We start from the raw sequence: 24,395 nt of genomic DNA, 5'->3' as shown, positions 1-24,395 counted from the left end.
TGTTGTTACAATAATAATTGCTGTGTGGTTACACAGGTAGGAGAGCAATGTAATGTAAAGTGTAACCTCAAAGTGAAGTCTGCAATGTTAACACCTAATTCATAATTTGCCCCTCTGAAATCTAGAAGCCTTTCTTTAGGCTACAGTATTAGATCATTTTCTTTATTTATTTTTGTACTATTTACCCTTTTCTTCTCCACAATTTCGTGATTTTTGACAGGTTTCTGTTCTCAGTGCTGTGTGTGTCTGACATTTTAGATTGGCTGGTTTCCTTCAACATATGTTGACGAAGAAGGAGTTCAGTGAGGTTCTGATGTCACCACGGCTCCTGTCCAATCACATCACACCTCGCTCCACAGTCCTCAGAAAGGACTAGTTGGTTTCCAGGGAAACACCATGTGGAACACTTTTTTGCTGGATACTGATTTTGCAGTGAACAACGTTTCTATTCCGGTTTTCTTCCTACGCATCGGCTTTGCTTATGTTGTTTTTTTGTAAGATCTTGTCCTGTTTGATCTCTGTGAGGAAAAACTGGATTCCAGTCTGTCTGCCTCTGGTTGTTCTGAGGGGGCTGACATGAACTGAGAAACATTGCAGAGAGAGGCCCAACATACTCTACGTACAGAGACTGGGGAACCTATAGTTTTATTACATGAACAGACTCCTCCTTTGTTGCAGGTCTATGGGAGGGGGTAATATAATGTATAGATTATTTATTTAACAGAGATCCTAACGATTAATGTGTGAAATGGATATTAGCAACACAGCAGAGAAAAAGAGATTAAGAAAAATACAGATTTGTGTCTCTTTGCTGAAGATTTTGCCTTAGTTGTCATGGCGATGCCTTGAGGGCGTAAAAGAGAGGTGGAAGGAGGAACGCCAGGATTAGTTTGTCTTGCACACACACACACACACTCACTTGCCCTGACCACTATAACATTATGGTGCCTTTTGAAGTGTGGTTAATACTCACAGGATTCGTCAGTTATGGTCCATGGACCACCGCCAGCTTACAGTCGAGCTCTACCCGTCCAACCTCTACTGCAGAGTGCACTATGGATGGAGAAGAAGAAGGAAGGGGGGAGGTGCAACATTTGGGACACAACTCCAGTCCTTAACCCTCTGTTCATTCATTCAACCCCCTTTTCATCTGAAGACAGACAGACAGACAGTGCCCTCAGAAGCATTGCACTGGAGTTGGGGAACTGTTCCTGACACAGCCAAAAAAGAACAGTGACTCACCGTGGGGTGTAATGGCAGGTAGAATGGGTGTACAGATAGAAGGTTCACATCAGTCTCAGCACTTTAAGTCTATGGGTACTCCTCGAAATCAACAGGGGTCAAAAAAGGGACATTTAAGTCAGTCTAACACTCACATAATGCACTGAATATCTATATTGGTGTTCAACATTTTTGTTGGTTTTATTTTGTTTTATTTAGTAAAAGACCAAACTTTACTTGCTAAAAACTGGACCAACCGTAATTATTATAAAGCCAAATGCAACTTTTTTTTTTATTAATTTCCGCATGAACTTCAACCTAGAGATTTTTTATTATCAATTTGGTTGTACCTTGCCTTATTTACAGATGGACACATGGTCCTGGGATTTTAGGAAGTTTAAAATGATGAAAATTCTCTGAATTTTCTTTTTGGTGCTGTGGTGTCTGGTGAGGTAATATGGCAGCTCCATGAATTACTCAGAATCAAAGAGTCAACATCATTATGATGATCTACCTGAAAATAATATGTCACAATATAAATATATTGAATGCAGTCATACACTTTATAGCTCCAAGGGGAAACAGAGCATCAGATTTAATCTAGCCTACAGTGCAGAAAGCCACACTGGATCATTGACTGACCACATCCATGTAATCAGCTATTGAAGATAAAGATGGCTGCCATATTCTCTGGTTTCCTATCCCATCCCAGGTCAGTTGTCAACCCCAAGTACCCACAATAATCGACTGACCAGGTGATTCAAACAGTGACGTTGGCTGAAAAACTAAGACTGATGTGGTGGAAGAGGAAAGAGTACTGTAGGTTTCTGATCGTATGTGACTATGTTGTGTGTATTCCCACTACTCCCAAACATAACTCCTGACACCTAGGATAGGAAGGGTTGATTTTGGGGGGGAGTACATGTTGGCTAAGGGGGGGGGGGGGGACTACTTAGTCGCTGTTTGTGTAGTGGAGAAAACTCATTGCATGTGGTTATAGATATTTCAACTCCTATCAGTACATCCTCAAAAAATAACTTAATAGTGTACATTTTTCTTTAAATGGTTGAGTATTTCCAAAATGTGGTCTATTATGAAATAAATATTTCTCTTTTTGCCTACATTTGATGTTACTGTTTCTATTTATGGAATTGTTTTATGAGTTACTTAATCTTTTATTTATATATTTTTTCAAACACAGCCTTACAAAGCCCTGTAAAATACCCAATACTTTCGAACGTAAGGTGAACAAGATGGTGGCGACAAACATGGTCGCCCTGTTTCTAGCTCCTAGACAACTTTGCAGTATTTTTCTAGATGTTGTTGTTATTTTGTACATTATTTGCTCAGAACGTTATTACCTACAGCCAAAAATACGTTTGGGATATTAGATTGGCGGTCACCAGCTTTTCGACCAGAAATGTGACTTTCCTGAATCTGATCCTTTTGTTTGAACTTTTGTTTGAACTGAATGCAATTTTATTAATCCCAGCGGCTGCTCCAAGACGCTGATGCCGGAGAAGAGGAATAAGGTCTGGTCTCCTAGTCAGACTCTGGAGGCTTGCATACCTCCACCACTTCCAAGTACTCCCTAACCATCAGTCCCTGGACAATAAAGTAGATAAGCTCAGGGCGAGGATCTCTGTATAGAGAGACATCAGGGACTGTAACAGACTGTTTCATGAAATCATGGCTCTCTCCGGATAAACTGTCCCTTATTCATTCAGCAAACGGGGTTCTCCATCCATTGTGTGGACAGGAAGAAAGAATACATGATAATAAAGGAAATCTGAGGAAAATGCTAACAAAGTTTGATCAACACATCTCCCGTGCTACTCGCGCATCGAGATCACTGGACCATTGCTACACTCACTTCTGGGATGGCTACTAGGCCCTCTACCACCCTCCCTTCGGAAAATCAGATTGCCTCTATTTTGCTCCTCCCCTCCTATAAGCAAAAACTTCAACAGGATCTACCCGTGGTAAGGACTTTTCAACGTTGGTCTACCCATTCAGAATCTAGGCTTCAAGATTGTTTTGATCACGCTGAATTTTAAATGTTCCGGGTTGGCTCTGAGAATAGTATTGACATACACTGACTCTGTGATGGAGTTCATCAGGAAGTGCATGGAGGATGTTATTCCCACTGTGACAATGATAACTTATACTTTTTGACTGTATGTTTTAATTTATTGTAAAAAACAAAAAAAAAGGAAAACATATATATATATATATATATAAAGTTGAAGTCGGAAGTTTACATACACCAAATACATTTAAACTCAGTTTTTCACAATTCCTGACATTTAATCCTAGTAAAAAGTCCCTGTTTTAGGTCAGTTAGGATCATCACTAAAGAGAAATTTAATCATTCGAAAACCCTATTGCAATGATGTTAACACAGCTGAAAACTGTTGTCTTGATTAAAGAAGCAATACAACTTGCCTTCTTTAGACTAGTTGAGTATCTAGAGCAGCAGCATTTGTGGGTTCGATTGGCTGAAAATGGTCAGAAACAAATAACTTTCTTCTGAAACTCATCAGTCTATTCTTGTTCTAAGAAATGAAGGTTATTCCATGCAAGAAATTGCCAAGAAACTGAAGATCTCGTACAACGCTGTGTACTTCTCCCTTCACAGAACAGTGCAAACTGTTTCTAACCAGAATCGAAAGAGGAGTGGGAGGCCCTGGTGCACAACTGAGCAAGAGGACAAGTACATTAGAGTGTCTAGTTTGAGAAACAGATGCCTCAGAAGTCCTCAACTGGCAGCTTTTAAAAAAGTACCCGCAAAACACCAGTCTCAACATCAACAGTGAAAGGCAACTCTGGGATACTCTAGTTCCTCTGTCCAGTGTCTGTGTTATTTTGCCCATCTTGATCTTTTCTTTTTATTGGCCAGTCTGAGATTGGTATTTCTTTGCAACTCTGCCTAGAAGGCCAGAATCCCAGTGTCACCTCTTTACTGTGACCCCAAACTTTAGAACGGTAGTGTATATATAAAAAATATAGAACTTATCCAAACCAAAAACCGTGGATAGATAGCAGCCTTTGTGCAAAACTGGAAGCGTGAACCACCGTATTTCACCACCGAAAGGTGACTGGAAACATGGACGTGTACAAACAGACCAACTATGCCCTCCGTAAGGCAATCAAAGAGGCAAACCAACAGTACAGGGACAAGTTAAACGCCTTCTTCGCCCACTACGAGGAAAACACAGAGCTGTCGATGCAGGCCACCACCACTCACAAGCTCTCGTTTTCCGTGGTCGACATGAGTAAGATATTTAAGCTTGTTAACCCTCGCAAGGATGTTGGCCCAGACAGCATCCCAAGCTGTGTCCTCAGCGCATGTGCAGACCAGTTGGGAGCAAGAGGGAGCACGCCCCCATCCACATCGATGGGGTCGGCAGTGGAGATGGTGAAAAGAATCAAGTTCCTCTGATCAATGACAACTTGAAATGTTCCACACAGACAGTGTGGTGAAGAAAGTGTAACAGTGTTTCTACAACCTCAGGAGGCTGAAGAAATTTGGCTTGGCCCTCACAAACGCCTACAGATGCACCATTGAGAGCATTGCGTCTGGCTGTATCACCATCTGGTACAGCAATTGCACCATCCGCAACCGCAGGGCTCTCCGGAGGGTGGTACGGTAATCCCAACACATCACCGGGGCTTACCACACCAAGGACCTCAGTCACCCGAGCCGCGGCCTGTTCACCTTACCACCCACTAGAAGGCAGTTACTGTTACTATCCGGCTATCACCTGATACTCTACCCTGCACCTTAGAGACTCTGCTGCCCTCTGTACATAGTCATTGACACTGGTCAGTTTAATAATAATGTTCACATACTGTTTTACCCACTTCATATGTGTATACCGCATTCTAGTCCAGGATCATCCTATATAACTACTGCTGTACATACCTTTCCTATTCAAATACAGTCCATACTGTCTATACACACCATTATATACATCAGCACAAATCAGAGGAAATGTGATGTCTTATAGGCTCCATCTTGTGGACATCTGCTGACACAACAACTGGCGAGCAGCTGTTAGCATTGAACGTGAGAATACAACATCTGGGTCACTGGCGTAGCACCAGCAACACGTCATAAACCATTAAAGAAATGTTTAGAATTATAGTAAATTTGCTGTAAAACTGCAACATTTTTTCTTAGCCTCATCAAATCAAATTGTATTGGTCACATACACATGGTTAGCAGATGTTAATGCGAGTGTAGCGAAATGCTTGTGCTTCTTGTTCCAACAGTGCAGTAATATATAACAAGTAATCTAACAATTCCACAACAACTACCTAATACACACAAATCTAAAGTGATGGAATAAGAATATGTACATATAAGTATATGGATGAGCGATGACCGACCAGCATAGGCAAGATGCAATAGATGGTATAAAATACATTATATACATATGAGATGAGTAATGTAAGATTTATAAACATTATTAAAGTGGCATTAAATCAAATCAATTTTAGTTGCCACCTACCGTAATTGCTGGACTATTAAGCCCACCTGAATATAAACCGCACCCACTGAATTAAAAAAAAGATGTATTTTGTACATAAATAAGCCACACATGTCTATAAGCCGCAGGTGCCTACCGGTACATTGAAACAAATGAACTTTACACAGCCTTTAAACGAAACACGGCTTGTTACAAAATGAATAGGCTTTAACGAAACACGGTTTGTAGCAAAAATAAATAGGCTTTAACGAAACACGGCTTGTAACAAAAATAAATAGGCTTTAACGAAACACGGCTTGTAGCAAAAATAAATAGGCTTTTAAACGAAACACGGCTTGTAGCAAAAATAAATAGGCTTTTAAACGAAACACGGCTTGTAGCAAAAATAAATAGGCTTTAACGAAACACGGCTTGTAGCAAAAATAAATAGGCTTTAACGAAACACGGCTTGTAGCAAAAATAAATAGGCTTTAACGAAACACGGCTTGTAACAAAAATATAAAAAATTGTAGTAAACAGTAGCCTACCAAGAAAGTCATTGGTCACTATCTTCCTCATCCTGTGCACTGAAACAACTAAAGTCATCTCTTTCAGTGTCGGAGTTGAATAGCCTCAGAATTGCTTCATCCAATGTTGGATCGTTTTCATTGTCGCTCTCGTCACTTTCATCCGGAGGCAAATTCCCCGCTGAGCTCATGCTGCCCCTTCAACACTCAGCAGTCCAGCCTTTCGAAACCCGTTGATGATAGTGTCTTTTTAAACAATGCTCCACGCTGTCAGGACGCTGTCAGGACCCACTGGCAGACTTGGCCATAAGTTGCTCTTCGTATCATATGCATTTCTCTGTGTCTTTGCCATGATGAGGGTGACAAAATGACTACCGTAATCAGAATGATGGGAAGTTTGAGCGTGCTCGATTTACGTCACATTATGTGACAGTGCTCAGTTTTTTGGCGGCATGAATCTTGGGAAAGCGGGAAAAATCCATAAATTAGCCGCGTCATTGTATAAGCCGCGAGGTTCAAAGCGTGAGAATAAAGTAGCGGCTTATAGTCCAGAAATTACGGTACACATGGTTAGCAGATGTTAATGTGAGTGTTAAGAAATGCTTGTGCTTCTAGTTCCGACAATGCAGTAATAACCAGTAATCTAACCTAATAATTCCACAACTACTACCTTATACACACAAGTGTAAAGGGATAAAGAATATGTACTTAAAGATATATGAATGAGTGATGGTACAGAACGGCATAGGCAAGATGCAGTAGATGGTATAGAATATAGTATATACATATGAGATGAGTAATGTAGGGTATATAAACATAAAGTGGCATAGTTTAAAATGGCTAGTGATACATGTATTACATAAAGATGCAGCAGTTTAAATGAGTACAGTATATACATATACATATGAGATGAGTAATTTACGGTATGTAAACATTATATTATGTGGCTTTGTTTAAAGTGGCTAGTGATACATTTTTCCATCAATTTCCATTATTAAAGAGGCTGGAGTTGAGTCAGTATGTTGGTAGCAGCCACTGAATGTTAGTGGTGGCTGTTTAACAGTCTGATGGCCTTGAGATAGAAGCTGTTTTTCAGTCTCTCAGTCCCTGCTTTGATGCACCTGTACTGACCTCGCCTTCTGGATGATAGCGGGGTGAACAGGCAGTGGCTCGGGTGGTTGTTGTCCTTCATGATCTTTTTGGTTTTCCTGTGACATCGGGTGCTGTAAGTGTCCTGGAGGGCAGGTAGTTTTCCCCCGGGGATGCATTGTGCAGACCGAACCACCCTCTGGAGAGCCTTGCGGTTGTGGGCGGTGCATTTGCCGTACCAGGCGGTGATACAGCCCGACAGGATGCTCTCAATTGTGCGTCTGTAAAAGTTTGTGAGGGTTTAGGTGACAAGCCAAATTTCTTCAGCCTCTTGAAGTTGAAGAGGTGCTGTTGCGCTGCCTTCACCACACTGTCACCACACTGTCTGTGTGGGTGGACCATTTCAGTTTGTCCTTGATGTGTACCCTTTGAAACTTAAAACTTTCCACCTTCTCCACTGCTGTCCTGTCGATGTGGACAGGGGGGTCCTCCCTCTGCTGTTTCCATGAAGTCCACGATCATCTCCTTTGTTTTGTTGGCATTGAGAGGTTGTTTTCCTGACACCACACTCTGGGTGCCCTCACCTCCTCCCTGTAGTCTGTCTCGTCGTTGTTGGAAATTTAGCCCACTACTGTTGTGTCGTTTGCAAACTTGATGATTGAGCTGAAGGCGTGCATGGCCACGCAGTCATGGGTGAACAGGGAGTACTGGAGGGGCTGAGCATGCACCCCTGCAGCGCCCCAGTTTTGAGGATCAGCGAAGTGGAGCTGTTGTTTCCTACCTTCACCACCTGAGGGTGGCCCGTCAGGAAGTCCAGGACCCAATTAATGATGAGCATGGAGGGAACTATGGTGTTGAATGCTGAGCTTTATTCAATGAATAGCATTCCTTACATAGGCATTCCTCTTGTCCAGATGGGCTAGGGCAGTGGGCAGTGTGACTGCGATTGAATCGTAAATTGAGTGGGTCTAAGGTGGAGGTGATATGATCCTTGACTAGTCTCTCAAAACACTTCATGATGACAAGTGAGTGCTACGGGGCGATAGTCATTTAGTTCAGTCATCTTTGCCAAAATTTGGCAAAATGTGTAAGATAACAATAGAATACTAGAAAGGACATTAACCGATTACAAATTTATCTTCACTGCAACACCAATCTGGGTTGGCTACGTAAAACTAGTCTGCCCCACGCCTTCAGGTGGTAATACATCTCTGTACACTCTTTCATATAGCCTATGTAATGATGACCTTGGATGACTAATAAAGTTGGGATTTACACTCCCCTGTAATACAGTGAGAATCACTTAGAAGCTTCGGTAACTGATTACAGAATGGACTTTTAGGAGACATGTATTTAAATGAAACATACATATAGTAAAGAATTACAACAAGGACAACATTTAAACCTTTAAAATATATTGTAAAACTAGTGCACAAAACTAGTGAAATATAAAAATAAAAATAAAAAAGGAGCAAATTGATTAATAGGTACTTGTTTTTTATTTATGATAAGGTAATGTTATCCAATCTCATTGAGGTATTATAATATTCTGCTAAATCAAATGGTATATTTTATTACATGAAAATTAATCACTGGAAATAGTAGACTGTGGCTTTGATATTATGACTTAGAAAAATTATTTGGAGAATAAAGAACTGTGTGTTCTGCTTCCTTTGTAGTATTTGCTTGTTATCTTATTCCAATGCCAAAGCAACATCTATCAACAGTATTCATTTCAAATTAATTAGCATGGTATTTTATATGATTAAAAAACACACTGATGGAATGCCTTTCAAAGTCACAATAGGTAATGTACCTAATTTCACCCTGCAAAACACGCTTGTTATCATCTTTCTCTCCGATCACACAGCGAAGCCGTGTCTGCTGTCATATTTGCCAGGTGTGTATCCAGTGCTGCTGGATGGGATGTGTGTGTGTCCTCGATCTGAGTGCCCCGTATGTTGCATTCCCACCTGGCTGTAGGCTACCCCAGGGTGGAGGCTTGCGCCCCGGCTGCTGCCTCGGCTGTGTGGCCGGCTCTCTGGGGCTGGGACGTCCTCCCTGGGGGAAGAAGAACAGGGGCAGGGGGGTAAGAGGGCAAGTGGAAACAGCAGTATGGCCACATAACTATTTATAGCAGGGATAGGCAACTGGCATGGGGCCTGCATTAAATATAAATATACACATATATATATATATATAATTTTAGGAACCCAGTTGAGGTCTTAACTTACTGTTAAGACTTACAATAGTAGAATACACAAGAACACACAAGGTGCAATATAAAAATGTGATTGTGTATCAGCAGTTTTTCCCCTGTTATGTCAGTCACTGACAGTCACTCAGTTATCCCATGTCAGCACAACATTTTTGGATTGGTTAGTTACTCTAGCCAGCTATAGTGGCAAAAAAAGGTATGTAAACCCTTTGGAATGACCTGGACTTCTGCATGAATTGGTCATACAATTTGACATGATCTTCATCTAAGTCACAACAATAGACAAACACAGTATGCTTAATAAACTAATAATAATAATAATAAATAATAAATCTTCATCTAAGTCACAACAATAGACAAACACAGTATGCTTAATAAACTAATAACACACATATATGTTTTCATGTCTTTATTGAATACACCGTGTAAACATTCACAGTCCCGGGTGGGAAAAGTATGTGAACCCTTGGATTTAATAACTGGTTGACCCTCCTTTGGCAGCAATAATTGCCAAAGGAGGAATTTTGGACCATTCCTCTTTACAAAACTGTTTCAGTTCAGCAATATTCTTTGGGTGTCTGGTTTGAACCGCTCTCCTGAGTTCATGTCCCAGCATCTCAATCAGGTTGAGGTCAGGAAGGCGTATTTTCTTCTGTTGAAGCCATCCTGTTGTTGATTTACTTCGGTGTTTTGGGTCGTTGTCCTGTTGCATCACCCAACTTCTGTTGAGCTTCAATTGGCAGACAGATAGCCTCACATTCTCCTGCAAAATGTCTTGATAAACTTGGGAATACATTTTTTCCGTCGATGATAGCAAGCTGTCCAGGCCCTGAGGCAGCACAGCAGCTTCAAACCATGATGCTCCCTTCACCATACTTTACAGTTGTGATGAGATTTTGATGCTGGTGTGCGGTGCCTTTTTTTCTCCACACATAGTGTTGTGAGTTCCTTCCAAACAACTCAACCTTAGTTAATCTGTCCACAGAATATTTTGCCAGTAGCGCTGTGGAACATCCAGATGCTCTTTTATGAACTTCAGACTTGCAGTAATATTTTTTGTTGGACAGCAGTGGATAAAAGCGTCTGCTAAATGGCATATATTATTATTATATTATTCTTCCGTGGTGTCATCCCATCAACACCATTCTTGTTTAGTGTTTTACTTATTGTAGATTCGTCAACAGATGTTAGCATGTTACAGAGATTTCTGATAATCTTTAGCTGACACTTGTCATGTCTTTGGGAGCATTAAAGTGAAGACTGTTATTTTAATCAAATCAATTCTCTGTAATTATTATTACGTGATTAAACTAATCATGCCAATGTAATTAACTAGGAAGTCGGGGCACCAAAGAAAATCTTCAGATTACAAAGTTATAATTTTGCTAATATAACTCTTCAGATATTTTAACATCTGATCAACTAGTCTTCTAATTAATGAATTATTCTTTACCTCACGTTAGTCTCATTCCAAACGTCGTAAATTGTTGGTTATTTGCATGAACCCAGCCTTTACTATGAATCATCCATATACCAATTCACTTAATCATTTATTTACTAACTAACTAACTAACTAACTAACTAACTAACTAACTAACTAACTAACTAACTAACTAACTAACTAACTAACTAACTAACAAAACAATCACAGAAATGCATGAACACACAAATAGTAGATATGGTTATAAGGAAATGATAGGGGAGGTTCCCTAGTATGGTAAACCGATATGACGGCTTGGTGGACAAAGGGAAGTGGGTGTGGACTGAGGAGGGCGGGAAAGACAAAAGGGAGTCACTACACAGTTGATAATTATATTAATTGAAATGCTAATCCTTTGCACATGAACGCTCACTCATTCGGGAATAAGCGTCTCTCTCTGCTTCCCTGAAGTCTTTCGTGGTTGGAATGGATACTTCAGAGTACCATCCAGAAATGTTTTATAGAATAGATGTTTCGGCGGTTTTCGGTCTTCGCATCTCAGGTTGACATAATTTCTATCTGCAGACTAGTAATTAGTACCTAAGATTTGCTCTTATTCTTTCGGGATTAATAGTCTCAGAATTTAACCATTTCCACCCGTTTAGCCAATGCTCCATGTGGTATGGAATTCAACAACCATTACAACCTTAGCTTAGACTGAGGTTTTTGTGGTCTATACTCAAACCGTTGCCCCCTCAGCTGACCGAGAGGATTTCTTCAGGTTGGGGTTTTATTCGTAACAGTAGAAAAGAGCTGTCCCATGAGCCAGATCATGTCTGTGCTCATTAGGGCGGGCCAAAGACTTAGTTCAACTTTAAAGGGAATACAATTATCTCACATAAAAGGCTAAAACTCACATTACATAATTTCACAAATAGTTTCATCTTTACTCATTATTTTATACAATAATTAGACGCAAACCTCATAATGGAGGCTGCTGTATAAACATAATTATGGTAATGTGGCTGTATGGTCTTTCATGAGGTCACAAACATGAAACAAAACAGACCGGGTCGTAGCTGGCTTCTCCACCGACTGTTTACACATTCTCCAAAATATGGATTTTGTTCAGTTCTCAAGTTCGGGGATGCAGAAGAAGTTCCTTTGCTCTCTATGTGTCTCTTTTTGCATGGCCAGGAGGAGAGAGTCTCCTCCAGGAATTTACGACCTGAGATAACAGAATCTGGGTGTAGGAGGGAGAGAGGGGGAAGCCACTAGCTATACCTAAATAGGGCCACGTCCTGACACACTCTAGGATTCTTCTTAACCTCATTGAGCATTCTGTGCTGTGCTCTTGCAGTCATCTTTGCAGGACGGCCACTCCTTGGGAGAGTAGCAACAGTGCTGAACTTCCTCCATTTATAGACAATTTGTCTTACCGTGAACTGATGAACATCATTTAAGAGATCATTTTGTAACCCTTTCCAGCTTTATGCAAGTCAACAATTCTTAATCTTGAGTCTTCTGAAATCTTATTTGTTCGAGACATGGTTCACATCAGACAATGGTTCTCGTGAATAGCAAACTTAAATTGTGTGAGTGTTTTTTATAGGGCAGGGCTGCTCTAACCAACATCTCCAATCTCATCTCAATGATTGTACTCCATGTTAATTGACTCTTGACTCCAATTAGCTTTTGGAGAAGTCTAGGGGTTCACATACTTTTTGTTTAAATTATGTATTCAATATAGACAAGAAAAATATAATAATTTGTGTGTTATTAGTTTAAGCAGACTGTATTTGTCTGTTGTTGTGACTTAGATGAAGATCAGATCTAATGTTATGACCAATTTATGCAGAAATCAAGATAATTCCAAAGGGTTCATATACTTTTTCTTGCACTGCAAACATTTCTCCCCACCCTATAGCAAAATGTGTAGACTTACAGGAAGTTTCACACTAATGAATAGAATTGCATGAAATGATTTATAAAATTGCTAAATATTCTCTCTGCCCATGGCAACGTCTGTACAATTGCAGTGAGGCCAGTTCTGACTGCATGTGAGGGTATGGATGTGGGTACGCAGACCTGCGAGCCACTGCGGCCTCTCATGAGTTCAGAACTTTTGTGGCCCACACCCCCATCAAAGTTGCCCATCCCTGACCTACGGTCTTAGTGTGAATACAGTACATTCTCCAGTACCTGATGTCGTTAGACACTTCCTTCTCATAGCGTGTGAACCTTGCATCACACTTGTAGATGAGGAGCCATATGAGTATCGCCAGAATGATGATGAGCAGTAGACAACCCACCACAGTACCCACTATCACTCCTGCTCTGTTAGGGGCTAGGGAGATGGAGGGAATAAGCACTAGGTGAAGGAACTTTTGAACTTTTTCTGTGCTTTAAACGTGAGTGAATGACTGAGTGAGGGATTGACTGAATGAGTGACTGAGTGTGTACCTACGTTTGTTAGCTGTCAGTTTGACTCTGCACCTCTCGTCTCCCACAGCATTGGTCACCTCACACATGTAAATCCCCACAGAGCTCTCAGAGTGATTGCTGATCAACAACTCCCCAGTCACACGGTCTCATGGATCACAAAGTATGAAGAGCAGCAATGAACACGTTTATTTTTCATTGCATATCCAGTCAGCTTAGATACAGTTTCTGTTAAAATGTGCTTTGATGCTGTAATTCACCATGAAACCAGTAAAGGTCAGACTTACTCTGTGTGGCTGAGGGTGGGATGGGACCTCCTCTTTCTCTCTTCCATGCGTAGTTGAGGGGAGAGGACCCCTCGGATGACTTGCAGTGCAGGGAGACAGTCTCCCCCACTGCCTCCCCACCCTCCATCCAGCATTTAGGCACCGAAGGACGCACTGACGACAAAGGAATAATAATTACAGAAATATCCGCTCTGTCACAGTTTAAAACAACTGAATACATTAAAGAGGACAGTGCTTATTTCTACCTTAACATTAGAAAAGAGACCCATCTGGAATATTACATTTAGGGTAACTACATTGTATTTATTAAATAAAGCCAAGGACACCTTTGCTTGTCAGGGTAGAGAATGACAGGTCTCTGACACTTTCTGAGGTAAGCTTTGTTTCCATTGTTGGATAACAAGGCCACTTTTTTTGTTAGTGCCTCTATTCAGGGTGTAGTACTGTATTTTCTTTTCACCAAAGCTTATTTTCCCACCACACACAATACTGCTCTATTATACGCAGGGAGGGAGATAGACAGAAAGAATTAAAGAGCAGCAGAGTGAAAAAAAAGTGCAGACAAAAGGTAAAAGACAAAAGGTAAAATAAAAAAGGTAAAATAAAAAAAGGATAAAGAAAAAAGGATAGGAAAACTTCGTTTGAGAACGAGAATGGCGAAGCACAGCAAAATAGAACTGACTTAAAGCTGCAGTAACTGGGAGGAAGTTTTAGCTCCAACTGAACTTGTTCTACTCAATAGTCCATAACATTGCCAGTGTGACACTTGTATTCGTGAAAGCACTTTAGAAATACTCAATTTGAAGGTCTTGTTGTACCTTGGAGATTGTTCAGAAGTACAGTTGGAGGTTCACGAGGTCAAAAAAAAACATGACAATGAAAATAAAGAGTGGTGACATTCTCTTGAGGAGAAAACGAACCACATTTTCATGAACTTATTCACCTGAAGATATTAAAACCAAGCCACACTACAGGTGTGAGTCCAACAGCCAGGCTTAAATAATGCAGCATGTTGACACGTTAGCCCAAAGTTGAAATGTGACGTCTGTCTCACCCATCACGACCAGGGACACTTTCTGCATGTCCACTCCCGGTGACTTCTTGACTTTACACTGGTAGGTGGCAGAATGGGCTGGTGACAGGAAAGCGATGGAAAGGGACGCATCACCCAGGGAAGGGTCGCCAGCAGCAAAGTCCAGCCCCTTAGTTAGACCAGGGTTACCATGGATGTACTTATTCCCACCTGCATAGGACAACAGCTGAAGAAGTCCAAACATTTGAAAAATCAGAAGAACGGGGGGAAAAAATCAACAGATGTTTGATATATCTTAGCAACAAGAGGTGAGCAGATGGAAGTAATGGACTTGATTCTATCCTTGAACTAGCTACTTTATCTAACAGCATGTTTTGTGATTGCTTGAAAGTTGTGGAGAGAACTTTATATCACAATCTGAGATCTCACCTAGAATAACTTGGTAACTTCAGTGCCACTTACCAGTTGATCCTTCTGGGTAGTATCTGGGCTGACCACTGACCACTCAATATCCAGCTCTCCAGTGTCCGAGGGGTCAGGTGTGTATGTACACACCAGGGTCATTCTCTCCCCCTGGGCCCTCTGGACGGTCTGAGGACCAGTAGAGGTCAGCTGCATCCCCATGCTCCCAGCTAGGGCCATTCAAATACTGTTACTGTGAACCCTAGCGATAACTTCTCAAGTCTATTGAATTTGACCTTCTAATACTAATTACTACTGTAGGCCTACTGCTTATAAAACTTAGGAGAGATATTTAGTATTCAGCTTCTTCTTTATAATTTACATCTCCCTGACTATAGTTTTTAAATGGTGAAAAAACAAACATTTATGCTATATCCTTGACTGCTATAATAACAACTTGAGATGTTTGTTATTGTGTGTTCTCATGTTAGTTTGTTAGATGAGCATTTTGAAATGAAGTAACTGAGAGATGCAATCAAACTCAACATTTACAGGACACTAGTACATCCTCAAGAGAGAGACAAAAGCCTTCTTGTGAACGAACAGGCAGTATCCACCATGGCAACACACCTGGAGACCATTACCCAAGGGATGACCAGTGTTATGATTGCCATCCTTGAATAAATAGACTGTTCTATTCAGTATGTAACAATCCAGTTTCCAGTGTCGAGTTCAGGAATAAGTTAGTAATAGAAATGAATTGCTTCCTCACTTTACAGATTACTGTGCATGTGTGTGTGTGTGTGTGTGTGTGTGCATGTGTGTTTGTGTGTAGGGTGTTCTTCCTCACCTGCATTGAGATAAACTGTGATTGCACATATCCCGATCATGGAAGACCATGGGCGAGAGCTAGGAATGCATGGATAGACATTTTGAACCATGGCAACATTGAACAGACAAGCACATACAGCAATGCTTTGAAAATACATATAGCTCTCTGTGGTGCCCTGCTTGAAAACTAGATGAGCACATGACATGGTGTTCTGAGCATCTCGGTTTGTGGAGGGACAATTTGTGAAAACACACCTTCATTTCCAAATGAACCTGGATGGAAGAGAAAATAATAGACAAAAGTGTTGTGTAGACTGTATCCTTTATGTTGTCTGCTGCCTAACTGTCCTGACTTGAACTGTGTAACAGACTTGAAGCAGAGTGTTGAAATAGACAACGTATAAAAAAAGAGAAGGTACACTGAACAAAGAGGTATATATTTGTGAGCTGCGTCACGCTGAAAGCATCAGTTATACAGCTGCATCTGCTACATCTAAATTCTGTTCAACCTACATGTACTTCAAAGTATTTTTAGAATCAAAAAGGTGATGTACTGATATTAACAAAATAAAGCAAAATGCTTAAACTATTTCTTCTTGGATAAACTATTTCTTCTTGGGTAAACTATTTCTTCTTGGATAGGGTATTGTGTGAAATGCCTATTGTTTTAGACAGGTTTATCAAAACGTTTTAAAACTAGATGTTCCCTAAAGCACCCAAAAAGTAGTTCCACAAAAATGTATTGATTTTCAACTAAACTTTTCTTCTTGGGATAAACTATTTCTTCTTGACTATTTCTTCTTGGATAAACTATTTCTTCTTGGGTAGACTATTTCTTCTTGTATTTTCTTCTTGGATAAACTATTTCTTCTGGATAAACTATTTCTTCTTGGATAAACTATTTCTTCTTGGATAAACTATTTCTTCTTGGATAAACTATTTCTTCTTGGATAAACTATTTCTTCTGATAAACTATTTCTTCTTGGATATCCGGGTAAGACTATTTCTTCTTTTCTTCTTGATAAACTATTTCTTCTTGGGTAAACTATTTCTTCTTGGATAAACTATTTCTTCTTGGGTAGACTATTTCTTCTTGGATAAACTATTTCTTCTTGGATAAACTATTTCTTCTTGGGTAAACTATTTCTTCTTGGATAAACTATTTCTTCTTGGGTAAACTATTTCTTCTTGGATAAACTATTTCTTCTTGGATAAACTATTTCTTCTTGGATAAACTATTTCTTCTTGGATAAACTATTTCTTCTTGGATAAACTATTTCTTCTTGGGTAAACTATTTCTTCTTGAATACAACAGTGTTTTATTGATTTTTCAACTGCACTGCTGTTTTCGCACACTGTTAATGTACACCTGTTGTTTACAAAGCATGTCACAAATAAAATGTGATATGATTTTATAACAAGGGTTGAAAACAATACAAGGTAGCTCAAACTAAAAAGCTCACAATAGCACAAAGGGGAAATCAACGTGACAATGAACACAATTCACCTGAATGAACGTCGCTCATCCAAATGTAGAACCATTCCAATCAATCGACAAAGCATGTCAGCAGGTTCTCTTTCTCTGTCTCTTCTGCTCTTTCTTCTTCTCTATCCCTCTTACACAGCAGGTCATGCCTGTCTTCCTCCTCCATCTCATTAGCATAGGCTAATCTCATTGGACAGTTCTATCAAAACCTGTTTCTTCTTTTTCCAAACAAACCTTAAACCAGAATTAGTGTGGACTGCCATAAAGTGTCAACAGCGCTATGGGAGTTACACACATTTGAAAATGTTTAGATTTTGTGGATAGTCACTCTTTGTCAAATATTTTGTTCACTTTATCGCCTACCATCTGTGGATGAGCTCTGGTTTCAAACAAAGAGCTAGGAGACCATGGTAATGTGGTCCAAACAGCCATGTCTCAGGTGACAACAAACAGGTTATTCATCTGGTTACTGGTTAGTCCAGGATACAAAAGGTGTGGTGGGGAGTGAATCAATGAAATAGATTAAACAACCAAATTGGCTAAAATGGATAAATTAACTATAGTAATTGGAACAGGAATTCTACATTTTCCATTAAAATATGAAATAACCAAACAGAACATTCTTTAGAGATGCAGTCCACAGATCCTCATGTGTGACTGTGAATTGCCTATTTCCTCAAAAACAAATAAGACCAGTTAATATGAATTGCCTCTAAAATAATCCCCAGTCAACCCTTAAATTATGCCAGCCCCCTCAGCAGGTACTACAATTTACCATAAGGTTTTCCTTGTTTGTCCATAAATATTCCTGTAACATGGCCAACTGCATGACATTAGCATTATTTGTGGCTTTAATTTCCTGGACATGCAGTATCCCATCCCAGATGAAGACAGATTAAACATGGAGCAGGTTTTCATCAAGGATCTCTCTCTACTTTGCTCCGTTCATCTTTCTCTCAATCCTGACCAGACTCCCAGTCCCTGCCGCTGAAAAACATCCCCACAGCATGACGCTGTCACCACCATGCTTCACCATAGGGATGGTGCCAGGTTTCCTCCAGACGTGATGCTCGGCATTCATGCCAGAGTTCAATCTTGGTTTCATCAGACCAGAGAATGTTGTTTTCTCACACTACTAATCCAATGATTATGTTACCGTATGTGAGACTGGTAGTCAGATTGCTGCCTTGGAAACGTTTGTGTTAAATCATTAATATCATGACATGTGTTATGTCATCCTTATGGCAGCTTTATGTAGGCCTTATGGAGGGTTGAAGCAATGTGTTACTAAAAGAAGAGCCATGATGTAGCTATAATTGTTGTGATATACCGCAGGTCAAGGACTAGACTGTGACTGTTGGATTCAGTGTTAAAATGAAAATAATATTGAGAATAAATAAGATCTGTGCATAGAAGCCTGGGGCAACAGGCAATAACTACACAATAAACTATAGCCTACACATATGGAGCTAATCTTTATCCTATTCATTGGGCCTTCATGACCTTCTACCCAGTCATTGGGCCTTCATGACCTTCTACCCAGTTTTGCTAAATCATGTATGGAGTGCCAACTAGGCTATAAACTGTTTTTTTTTTCTTCCAGTCCCGAAGTCATCCACATGACTGTTTATGGCTCGATTATGTAAACGACTTATCTGATGTAAAAGTTTGATGAAGCAGTTACAGTCTTCAGTACGAAACATTTAGCCAACAGTTAAATTAGAATAGTCCAAGTTTTCAGAGTTTTGCAGTCATGACTGAAGAAACGTGGGATGTTGTTATTGTCGGCGCTGGGCTGTCAGGACTGAGTGCTGCTCAGACTCTGCGGAAGAGAAATGGCAAACTCAGAATATTAATTCTGGAAGGAAAAGGTTTGTCAAAACTGTTTGGCATTCATTATGCAGCGAAACAATCAACGTTCTCCGCATCTAGCCTGTGACAGCGGCTTCGACGTGTCCCATTTGCTGTCGTAGAATTTAAGTTGTGGCCTGTCATTTGTTTACGGGCTAATTTTGAGGAGCAGAAATCAGTCCAAGAATATGAAATATTTTAACAATTCGTAACAGAATTATAAAGCAACACTATTATAAATATGAACATTTAATGCAATTGAAGGTGTATGTGTTTTTCCAGACCGGGTAGGAGGACGAACTGTTACCCAGGAATTACCTGCTGCTCGCGGCATTGATCGTTGGGACATGGGAGGGCAGTGGGTTGGCAGGTAGGTTCTTGGAACAGCCTGGTTTCATAGACTGGATGTAACATAGTAAACGTAAGTCCGGGACGTTCAAATTGGTATGGCATGTTATGTTTGGTATGGTTACATAAGACAGAAGGTTACTTAAGTCAAAAACGAAACTAAAGTGGTTTGTCTGGGTGGATGGGGAGGCATATAACACAAACATCTAGCTACCCAAATGTTGTATGTTCAAATCTCATCACGGACAACTTTAGATAATTAGCAACTACTTACTAGTTTTTAGCTACTTTGCAACTATTTATAATGTTAGCTAACCCTTCCTTCCATAACCCTAACCGCAACCCTTTAACCTAACTCCTAACCATAACCCCTAGCCTAGATAATGTTAGTCACCTAACAAATTGGAATTCGTAACATATCATATGTTTAGCAAATGTTTTACATACTGTACAAATTTCAAATCATAACATATTCTACCAATTACAATTCGTATGATATGTTACGAATTGCAATTCATATCATACGAAATTAATGATGGACATCCATAAATTATACATACCATACAAAACATAACATATTCATAGGCATATCCTGAATTTACATTTACTATGTTACCTTTACCACTGAGTTTACTTGGAATGGTGCCATGTCACTCAGTGCGGTAGGGGTAAATGCAAAATAATTTCATACATTGGAGGTGTTACAATTGGGTTTAGCCTAACTTCATAATCAATGTAGGGTGAATAATCAATTAGGCTTACATGTAATCTGATTGGGCCTACAAAAAAAACTACAACTACAAAAAAAACTACAACTGTAAACAAATACTTTTGAAAAACAAGAGGATTATTTCTTGGATTTACTTTATAATTCAGAAAGGATGTTTGGGGGAAAAAATACATTAATGAGACCTTTCTGTTTTCTCATTGCCGTTCAATTCAGCATTGAAAAAGTGAGTTCCCTTTGAGTTTGGGTAATCCCCAAATTACATTAATGATTACAATTTTGGACAGGTAACTAGTAACTAACAGATTACATTTAAAATAAAATAAAAACCTGTCATCATGTAGCTTCATCTCAACAATATTGTCTAAATGATGAATGGTGAAATAATGAAGAACAATGTATCAATGGTAATTTGTCATCCAGCCAAGCAGAGCAGTGGCATTATGAAGGGAATTAATGTGCCTCTTTGCAGTACATTGAACATGGACTGACTGATTTTTGCTTACCTTTGGAAAGGTACAAAGTTCATACATAGTTTACATTCATAAGGATGACAAGTGGAAGTGCCAACTAGTACAGTACATTTCAGTCATTGATATTCCATTATACTGTATAAGCCTATGAAAAAGGCCCATGAAATTCCCTCTCACACAGTCACATTCCCAACCTATTGGAGGGAATGAACAGAACAGAACAGGACATATCTGTGTTCCGAGAGTACTGCAAAGTAGGAGAGCTTTGAGGAAATCACAAAAGCTGCTATCAATACATCCCAAAAAGGAGACATGATTACGACAGGAGAATAATAGTGGGCTTCATCCAGGACAGAAATCATTACAAATCGACTTACTGGGACGCACTTAGACACAGGCTTAGAACGATTATATAGATTACTATCGACCTGGAGTGAAGACTGGTAGAGGCCACTGCTGCACCCAGGCAGCTAAGACGGTTGCCATTGTGTCGTCTGTCAGGTGGTGCAAAGAGGACAGGTCTGTGTGCGATCATGGGAAACCTCTTAGACCTACGGTAGTAGAGGGATGCAGTCAGAACATGGAACAGACTATTATTCATTAAGGGAAAAGAAAGTGATCCTTTGACATGCACCACATACGTTTAAATGTGTCACTCTCTCAGGAGTTTAGAGACTTCAGCAGACTGTGATAAAAGAGGGAGGGCGGATACCAGAATCACACAGCCTCAGCTTGGATAAATAATCAGCCTCATCATAGATTTATTTTCAGCACATTCAAATCAATAAATTAACTGAAACATTTTTGATGAAATAATGGACAATGTATGTTCCCACTGGGCACACACTGGTTGAATCCCAAAAACATTCACGTCAAATTACATTGAACCAACGTGGAATAGACGTTGAATTAACTTCTTTGCCCAGTGGGTTGATTTTATATTTAGTCTCGGTTGACCTTGCTGTTAAGATCAAAGTCAAAAGATGATCACTTTGCTAATGTAACTGTTGTTGTCCCTCTTACCTCAGCACTCAGACATACGTCATGGACCTCATTCAGGAGTTTGGCCTGGAGGTCTACACACAATACACCACAGGCAAGAAAGTACACCACGTTGGTGGTCCTCATGCCAAGGTTCGCACCAGCAGCACCAGTATCCCTGCCCTCTCTACACTGGTGCTACTGGACCTGTCACAGCTCGTCTGGAAGGTAGGGGACTAACTCGCCTGGCCATTATTCTCCCCAATGTTGCAGGTCACAACCAAGCCACAAGGTATTCTAACTCAGTGATTTTCAAACCTCTCCTCTGAGACCTCCAGACGTTTCACAATTGTGTTGTAGCCCTGAATCATGCTGAACAAAAAATATAAACACAAAGTATCGTTCCCATGTTTCATGAGCTGAAATGAAAGATCCCTGAAATGTTCCATATACAGCTTATTTCTCTCAAATGTTGTGCACAAATAGGTTTACATCCCTGTTAGTGAGCATTTCTCCTTGGCCAAGATAATCCATCCACCTGACAGGTGTGGCATATCAAGAAGCTGATTAAACAGCGTGCTCATTACACAGGTGCACCTTGTGCTGGGGACAATAAAAGGTCACTCTAAAATGTGCAATTTTGTCACACAATGCCACAAGTGTCTCAAGTTTTGAGGGAGCTTGCAATTGGCATGTTGCCTGCAGGAATGTCCACCACAGCTGTTGCCAGATAATGTAACGTTAATTTCTCTACCATAAGCCACCTCCAACGTCGTTTTGGAGAATTTGACAGTACGTCTAACCAGCTTCACAACCGCAGATCACGTGTAACCATGCCAGCCTAGGACCTCCCCATCCGGCTTCTTCACCTGCAATATCGTCTGAGACCAGCCACCCGGACAGCTGATGAAACTGAGGAGTATTTCTGTCTGTAATAATGCGGTTTGGGGGGAAAAACTCATTCTGGTTGGCTGGACCTGACTCCCCATGCCTGCGTCCCTGCCCAGTCATGTGAAATCCATAGATTAGGGCCAAATTAATTGATTTCAATTGACTGATTTCTTTATATGAACTGTAACTCAGTACAATTGTTGAAATTGTTGCATGTTGCCAGATTCAGCTATTCAAGGGCTTGAAAATTAGTTTAGAAGTTGAATCAGGTGTGCTAGCTGTGGAATAGTTAAAATTCATGCAAAATGGGGGTTCTAAAGAGGTTTGAAAACCTCTGGTCTATCTAACAGTAAATCAAACTGAGAAACAGCTCATTAAAATACTCAGCCTGTGCTGATGACTCACTTAAACAAATGAATACTAGACAAACATGAATTTGTTTGTCTAGAAATGTAATTAATTGTTTGTATTGTATTTTGAGATGAACTTAATCAACATCGTCCTAGTAGTTTTGTTAATTATGTGATGAATTGATGTGGTGCCCTAAATGGGATGTGTTAATTATATTTTAAATGAATCATGCTGTGTTAATGTGAGTGTGGTCTTGCGTCATAATCATGGCACAGAAACACAATGTTAATGTAGCCAATGTGAAATGGCTTGCTGGTTAGCGTTGCGAGCTAGTTACGTTCAATTGGCGACGTGACCCGCTCTGAGACCTTGAAGAAGTTGTTTCCCTCGCTCAACAATAGCTGCGACTTTTGTAGAGTGACGGTAACATTGCTTTGTGACAGTCGATCTGCATCCCTGGTTCGAGCCCAGGTTGAGGCAAGAGGGATGGAAGCAACACCGTTACATTAACGCATCCACTGAACACCAGGAATCATTTTTTTAAAGCGGCTTCAAAGAATAGTTCCAAAGCCAGAGCAGAAAATATGAATAGTGAATACTGTTATATTCCTTTATACATACATTTTAGCTGTCTCTGTCTGTTACATCAAGCTTTTACCTGTCTCAGCGGTTTAGATCATTAATGTGTGTGCATTATCATTAATGTGTATGCATTATCATTAATGTGTGTGCATTATCATTAATGTGTGTGCATTATCATTAATGTGTGTGCATTATCATTAATGTGTGTGCATACATGTATGTGCTGTGTGTCAGATTGACAGGTTGAGTTCCACAGTGTCAGTGGAGGACCCCATGAAGACCCCCAATGCCCAGGAGTTGGACAGTATGACCCTACATTCCTACATAGAGAAACATGCCTGGACAGAAGGTGAGCAGCACCACCTCTCACACTTCACCCTACTCACTAAGAACTTGTTGTCGATTTTTTAAATTGTTATTGTTTTTTAATAGTGTGGGTATAGACAACAGCAGAGCTGGGATACGGTCCAGCATTTGGGTCAAGATACCGCAAGAACCAACGAAAAATCAGGTCGAAGTGTTTCAAATTTAGTTTATTATAGATTCAGAGCTGGGTGTTCCACTATACGTTTGCCCTGCTAGAAAATGAATGGATTTGATTTTCCCCTACCGTGCCTAGAGGATGCTCTCAAGTGTTCCTAGGTAATGTGCATCCTGCCTCAGGCACAGCCAGAGGGCTTGGGTGATGGATGGCCACATCTCTTAGAAGAACCATCTATTACGTATAGTCAGGTGAAAAATGATTGGCACCCTTGATGAAGAA

The 24,395-nt window shown here is 40.2% G+C and overlaps 3 protein-coding genes across 15 annotated transcripts in view; 2 read left to right on the top strand and 1 right to left on the bottom strand.

Moving 5' to 3' along the window:
* LOC124048888 (guanine nucleotide exchange factor VAV2-like) overlaps positions 1–2,344 on the top strand; it is a 254,430-nt gene extending 252,086 nt beyond the window's left edge. For all 11 annotated transcript variants that reach the window (XM_046370051.1, XM_046370050.1, XM_046370046.1 and 8 more), the window contains one exon: positions 259–2,344. In XM_046370051.1, coding sequence (XP_046226007.1) covers positions 259–306 — 48 coding nt within the window. In that variant the 3' untranslated portion in view covers positions 307–2,344. The remainder of the gene's footprint in view (positions 1–258) is intronic.
* Positions 2,345–8,584: 6,240 nt separating this feature from the next.
* vsig8a (V-set and immunoglobulin domain containing 8a) lies at positions 8,585–17,659 on the bottom strand. Of its 2 annotated transcripts, XM_046368190.1 has the most exons (9): positions 17,450–17,657; positions 16,198–16,215; positions 15,962–16,020; positions 15,172–15,341; positions 14,731–14,935; positions 13,677–13,829; positions 13,415–13,537; positions 13,150–13,294; positions 8,586–9,370 (listed from the first exon to the last, which is right to left on the bottom strand). In XM_046368190.1, exons 3-9 carry the CDS (start codon positions 15,999–16,001, stop codon positions 9,172–9,174), a joined length of 1,035 nt encoding a protein of 344 aa, XP_046224146.1. In that variant the 5' UTR covers positions 16,002–16,020; positions 16,198–16,215; positions 17,450–17,657; the 3' UTR covers positions 8,586–9,171. The 2 variants fall into 2 exon arrangements, with proteins under 2 accessions (XP_046224145.1, XP_046224146.1); XM_046368189.1 differs by lacking the exon at positions 16,198–16,215 and having other exon boundaries at positions 8,585–9,370; positions 17,450–17,659.
* Positions 17,660–19,019: 1,360 nt separating this feature from the next.
* The window catches only part of si:ch211-127i16.2 (probable flavin-containing monoamine oxidase A), a 42,266-nt gene continuing 36,890 nt past the window's right edge, over positions 19,020–24,395 (top strand). Inside the window, exons 1-4 of one of the 2 annotated variants that reach the window (XM_046370040.1) lie at positions 19,020–19,299; positions 19,562–19,649; positions 21,856–22,036; positions 23,867–23,981. In XM_046370040.1, the coding sequence (XP_046225996.1) occupies positions 19,182–19,299; positions 19,562–19,649; positions 21,856–22,036; positions 23,867–23,981 (502 nt within the window). In that variant the 5' untranslated portion in view covers positions 19,020–19,181. The remainder of the gene's footprint in view (positions 19,300–19,561; positions 19,650–21,855; positions 22,037–23,866; positions 23,982–24,395) is intronic. The other variant, XM_046370039.1, reaches the window with a different exon arrangement.

The sequence above is a fragment of the Oncorhynchus gorbuscha genome, linkage group LG11, assembly GCF_021184085.1.
Source record: "Oncorhynchus gorbuscha isolate QuinsamMale2020 ecotype Even-year linkage group LG11, OgorEven_v1.0, whole genome shotgun sequence".
NCBI lineage: Eukaryota > Metazoa > Chordata > Actinopteri > Salmoniformes > Salmonidae > Oncorhynchus > Oncorhynchus gorbuscha.
The sequence above is the reverse complement of the archived record's forward strand: the minus strand, read 5'-3'. Positions and strand labels throughout refer to the sequence as shown.

What these genes read in the sequence shown, in the direction of transcription:
- vsig8a (XM_046368189.1), bottom strand. Translation starts at nt 17,505, where the DNA reads ATGCTTTGTCGATTGATTGGAATGGTTCTACATTTGGATGAGCGACGT. An exon ending in GATGAGCGACGTTCATTCAG is followed by an intron (nt 16,021 to 17,449) that starts GTGAATTGTGTT and finishes ATGCATTCCTAG; the next exon opens with CTCTCGCCCATGGTCTTCCA. An exon ending in CTACCCAGAAGGATCAACTG is followed by an intron (nt 14,936 to 15,171) that starts GTAAGTGGCACT and finishes GGACTTCTTCAG; the next exon opens with CTGTTGTCCTATGCAGGTGG.